Here is a 5621-nt window from a genome sequence, read left to right as displayed (position 1 = left end):
GAAAGAATACTGGAGTGGGTCGCCATTGCCTTCTCCAGGGATCTTCCTGACCCAGGGATCAAACCAGGGTCTCTTCCATCTTCTGCATTGGCAGGCGGGTTCTTTACCCTGGAGCCACCTGGGAAACCCGAGGAAATTCAAGAGGGGGCTTCAAACCTACCCATGCCTCCCTGGCCAAGTGAGTCAGAACCCCTGGGGTGAGCTGAGGCATCCAGATTTCAAAAGTTCCCGAACTGATACCACAGCGAGTCTAGGAGATGGTCATCAGGACCCTGAGGAGCAGAAGTTCTGTGATGAGACCTCCCTGTTTGGCCCCCCGGGTTTGGGCAGAGCCACTGGCCCCAGTGTTGTGGAGGGAGCCTGGCAGGACGGTGTGTGGGAAGCAGGCAGTGCCCAGTGTGGGCCAGCAAGCCTGTCCGGACGGTCACGTGGGCTGGCTTTGCCCACCCCCACCCGAGGGTACCTGATGTCTCGATGGCTACATGTTTGAAGGGTGTGGATTTACCTGCGTAGGGACATAAATGTCATCAGCACAAGGACGGTTAGTTTCTTAACCGTAACCCTAACTGGGTTATCAATAAGGCTTATGGGGAACTTATCATAATATGGGAAATGCTTACATCGAACGTTAGTTTCTTTAAGTTCAGTTCTGTTGCTCATCTGTGTCTGACTCTGCGACCCCACGGCCTGCAGCACGCCAGGCTTCCCTGTTTCTTTAAAGCAGCGTTTAAAATTGTATATGCAGTAACATCAAAGGAAGAAAAATGGAGATAATTCTTTGCTCTGAGACAGAAGAAACACAGTTTAGAATCCACATCAGAGAGTTTACTCAGCAGCATCACACCTCATCTGGTCCTGTTTCCCTCCTAAGTCCTTTGAAATTCTGTTCACTCGGGAGGAACTGAACTCCGAAAAGAAAGCGGTGTTGCTGGGGGACCCGCGTTCCCCGGGACCCCTGGGCACACTGGGTGCCTCGTACTGTGGCCTGCGTCCTTCAGGGGCGCAGTAGGAAGGCCATGCCCACATTTCAAGTCTGGTTCTGGCAAGGAGCCTACGTGGGAGGCATACAGATCCTGGAAAGGAGGTAGCTTTGCCATTTTCTGTTGTCTAATTCCAGCAGTTCTAACCTTAAATCCTGCAGCAGTCATAGAGCCACCTTCTGGGAAAAGCAGAAGCCTCTCTCTGGGGGCGGTACAGGTAAAGGTCTTGTGAGGCCCCAGTGAGGGCTGCATGGGGCCCAGGGCTACAGGCAGACCCTGGGACTGAGTGCTCCAGGCGGATCCCGGACCCAGAGCTCCAGGCGGATCCCGGGACCCAGTGCTCCAAGTGGACCCCGGGACCCAGCCCTACAGGTGGACCCCGGGAACCATTGCTCCAAGTGGATCCTGGGACCGAGTGCTACAGGCAGATCCCGGGACCTAGTGCTCCAGGTGGATCCCGGAAACCATTGCTCCAAGTGGATCCTGGGACCGAGTGATACAGGCAGATCCCGGGACCCAGTGCTACAGGCGGATCCTGGGACCGAGTGCTACAGGCGGATCCCGGACGCAGTGCTCCAAGTGGACCCCCGGGACCCAGCCCTACAGGTGGACCCCAGGACCAGGGCCACAGGCCTCGTCTAAGCATCTTAGAGTCTCTCTGGGGCGGCACCACCATCTTGAACAGAGAACGGGAGATGAGGCAGATATGAAGGTGACATTCTAAGTCCTCTGTCAGCAGCGTGGGCTGCAAATCTGGGACATCATTTAAGAGAAAGAGGAGACGAGGCCGTCGTTGCCGGTGTCCAGGGGCTCTGCCCACCTTCTCTGCGGTGGCCTTGCTCCTGGCCGGGCCCCAGCCGCCTTGCTCAAGACTTCCACGTTGTGGGCATTGGGTGGAAAGCACGCTCTCACACGCAAAGCGCTGTCTCACTCCTAGTTCTTCTCCCAGGAGGCTCAAACAGAGCAGGGGAAGCAGACGGATCTCAGAAGCACATAGCCGTTCAAACCTTAGAGAGTTCTAGCACTTTTGAGAGGTTTAGTAAGAAAGCAATCATAATAATAAAGGTAGGCACTGACCGTGCTGTCTTGGGTGTGACCTATAATTTATGCAAGTGAAGCTTGAGTTTATCAAACCGTGGTGAGCTAAGCAGAGCTGAGCATGGGACGCTTACACCCGGCGGAACCTGGTTTCAGCTCTGAAGCCCCACTTCCCCATGTCGGTTACCACAGTCTGCACAGTAGGTGCAAAAGGGCAGTTTTCATTTACAAACCAGCATAGGAATTAAAGCGATTTGCCAGCGCCGAAGAGTCAGAACCACACCAGCCATGCCGCCTTCCTCCTCCTCCCGCTCCTTCACCGGACACGAGAGCATCTTTCCTCAGCTGTGAGTGTGGGGCCATAACTGAGCCGTTCAGCCTGTCTCAGAATTGTGTCACGGAGGTGCTACTGGCTCAGTTTTGAGTAGCGGCTCCCTGAGGCTCCATCGCTGGAGGAAATCCCGGTGAACACGGTGGGGAGTGTGTAGTGCCTAATCCTGACTTCCCATCCTGCTTGCTCGCCCCTGGGGGAGTCGTCCTGGAGACGGGGAAGGGCGGGTGGTCCTCAGGAGTCCGAGTCTCTGAGGTCCCAGCCGGGGGCCTCTGTGTGCTGCCGGCGGGTCCGCAGGGTGAGGGTATAGAAGAGCTTGCGGTAGGAGTGCCGGAAGGCGGGGCTCGAGAAGCAGTAGACCACGGGATTCAGCACGCCCTGCAGGTAGGTGAGGCTGCCGGTCACGTCGGCCGCGTGGACCGCCGCGCTCCGGAGCCCGCAGGCCCGCGCGGCGGCCAGCAGGACGCGGGCCACGAAGCAGGGCAGAAAGCACAGTGCGAACAGCACGACCACCGCGCCCACCAGCGCCTGCGCCCGCCGCAGCTTGGGCTGCTTGTCCGGCTCCCGCAGCCGCTTCCGCAGGGTCCTGAGGATGCCCACGCTGCAGAACAGGATGAGGCCGAAGGGCAGGATGAACTGGACGAAGAAGAACGCCTCCCGCCAGCGGTGGCGGAAGGACTCTTCCCGGGGCTCGGAGCCGGGGCAGTCCGCCTCCGAGAGGAGCGCGCTCTGGTGGTTGAGCGCGGCCATGAGCAGCCAGACGAGGGCCGAGATGCCCCAGGCCGCCCGCAGGGACAGCGCGTTGACCCTGAGCCTGGAGTGGACCACCCGCAGGTAGCGGTCCAGGGTGACGGCGGTGAGGAAGGCCACGCCCGCCCCGCGGCACAGGGCGCGCAGGAAGAGCAGCGCCTGGCAGGACGCGCGCCCCAGGTCCCAGCTCTTGCGCCGCAGGTAGAAGGCGGCGTGGAAGGGCAGGCAGCCGGCCAGCAGGAGGTCGGCGAGCACCAGGTTGAGCAGGTAGACGGCGTAGGGCTTCCACACCTTCAGACGGAAGAAGAAGGTCCAGAGCGCCACGGCGTTGCCCAGCGTGCCCAGCCCGCACTCCAGCAGCAGCAGCGAGGCCGTGGCCACCTCTGCCGCACGGCTGTGCTCCGAGCAGTTGGGCGGCAGCATGTCGCGAGTCCCGCCGTCCGTCCGTCTAGGGGGCTGAGGCTCCGGGAGCAGAAGGCAGGGACGGAGCCCAAGGCTGTGCTGGTTCCCGCCGGGACAGACGGCACACTGACAGCATCCGGATGACGCCAAAGACAAAGTGAAGTTTGTTTGGGGAAAGAGGATCAGGAGCAGAGGGAAAAAACCCTTGCAGTTTTGTTTTGCCCTGAAAAAGGGGAAATTGTGTTTCACTTCCTGTCGTCCTGTGTTAAATCCAGCACTTTATCCTGAGGGTCTGTGTGTGGCCCCTGAGGGGCTTGGGAAGTTCAGGAAGATGTTATAAAGTTAAGATAATGGTGGGAACAGATTGTTCTAGAGTTTGCACTGTCTTCGGACAGCCAGACCCGGGGCTGCGATCCCCGAGAAGAGGACGTGGACGACCCGGCCAGTCGACGGTTCCCCGCTTTCACTTGTCCTTTCATTTCATCAGAGCTGATCTTCTGTTGAGGAGAAGACCCTCCCCCCCACTCCCCTGCCACGCTCCCCCCCTGGGGACCCACAACCCAGGGTCTCCACGGGCTTGGAAAGCAGAGTAAGATCAGGGATGGGTCTGGGTGCACAGACTCCGCCAGCACGTCCGGTCCACGAGCCCAGGGACGCGCGCTGGTGACGCTCTGTGTGCCTCACACACAAGCAGAATCAAAAACTAAACACTGGTGAACCCGTCGTTCCGACCCATCCTGATCCTAGTTCACCTGGGCCTTGGCCTGCAGTTCACCCTGATTCTCCCTGTTTCTGTTCAGCCTGAATTTTTTTTCTTTCTGTTTTGACTTCATGACATGCAGGATCTTAGTTCTCTGATCAGGGATTGAACCTGTGCGCCCTGCAATGGCAGTGTGAAGTTCTTACCGCTCTATCACTAGGGAAGTCCCTGTTCAGCCTGGTTTGAGCTTTGGAGTCAAATAGAGTTTAGTTCCATCTGGCTTCCCCACTTAGCAGCTCTGCGGGGTGCATGTGAGGACACCTGCGTGCCGGGTCCCTGTGTCTGAGACTCTTACACGCGCGGCGCTGTGCACCGTTATCTGGGACATCACGGGCGCCGGACACGGGTGCTGCAGTCGTCATTAACCTCCATCCAGGGCTTAAACTGCTAACAAAACTCTTTTCTCCCAACGCAGTGATACAATTCCACACCTGACTTCAGTTCCATGTGCTACGACACCTTCGTTGCTGAGGCCTAAGCTGGAAGCTTCAGGGGGTTTTCCAACACTGAGGATTCCTAGCTGCGGTGTGTTCTCCGTGTTTCAGGCGCCGTCGTGCGCGCACCTGTTACTGCTTTGAGCTGCAGAAGGTACAGGTCTAAGCCCCGCATTGTGGATGGAGGCGCGGTGGCTCAGAGAGGCGAGGCCACTCGCTCCAGGTCACCGGGCGGTGAGCGGCAGGGGCCGGGTGCTCCCCGCCCCGCTTGCCCCAGAGCCCGCGTCTCAGCCACACTGCCCACGGCGTCCACGCCTACAGCAGCCTCACTCCTGTGTGTGTGGAAAGTCCAGGTCTCAGCAAGCCGCCGCGTGACTGCGTGACTTTTCAGGCAATTTGACTTGTATTCCTTCTTGCTTTAATTTTATCCGGTTTTCCTTTCCAGCTGGACCACCAGCCCACACATTCTTCCTTCTCTGCATCATGCAGGTTCGCCTGCCTCTTATTTCCTAAGAAGGTGCATTTGGAGAGTCGTCTAAGCTTTTGCAATTGCAGAAACGTACCCCCTGGTACCTCCAGCGACGCCTCCAGGGACACGAGAGGATGTGTTCGTTCCAGCTGAGGGCTGGCTGGAGACCACCAGCTCATCTCCAGAGATGCTGTGGTTCATGGTGACGCCCAGGAAAGCTGGCCCTTACTCAACTGCTCAGGGACAGAAGTTACACAAACGCAGGAAAGAAATGGATTAAATCATTTCAATGCATTGAAAACTTGGAGAGACCTTAAAAGCTACTACCCCTTAAGTGCATATTCACAGTATACCAAAACTTTCTAAATTATAAATATTCTAGCTCAATAGGTAACATAAACATTAATAATTATGTATTTTCTTTTTAAATATAAAAGGAAATAATTATATATTTTAA

At 57.2% G+C, this 5621-nt stretch overlaps 1 protein-coding gene across 1 annotated transcript; it reads right to left on the bottom strand.

Moving 5' to 3' along the window:
• Positions 1 to 1991: 1991 nt before the first annotated feature.
• On the bottom strand, positions 1992 to 3980 carry GPR31 (G protein-coupled receptor 31). The gene has a single exon (XM_010843678.1). It carries the CDS (start codon positions 3520 to 3522, stop codon positions 2584 to 2586), a length of 939 nt encoding a protein of 312 aa, XP_010841980.1. The 5' UTR covers positions 3523 to 3980; the 3' UTR covers positions 1992 to 2583.
• Between the last annotated feature and the right edge of the window lie 1641 nt (positions 3981 to 5621).

Source organism: Bison bison, unplaced genomic scaffold (genome assembly GCF_000754665.1).
Source record: "Bison bison bison isolate TAMUID 2011002044 unplaced genomic scaffold, Bison_UMD1.0 scf7180017847681, whole genome shotgun sequence".
NCBI lineage: Eukaryota > Metazoa > Chordata > Mammalia > Artiodactyla > Bovidae > Bison > Bison bison.
Note: the sequence above shows the minus strand (reverse complement) of the source record. Positions and strands in the feature narration are given on the sequence as shown.

Excerpts from the sequence above, each read along its gene's own strand:
- GPR31 (XM_010843678.1), bottom strand. The coding sequence starts at position 3,522 with ATGCTGCCGCCCAACTGCTCGGAGCACAGCCGTGCGGCAGAGGTGGCC.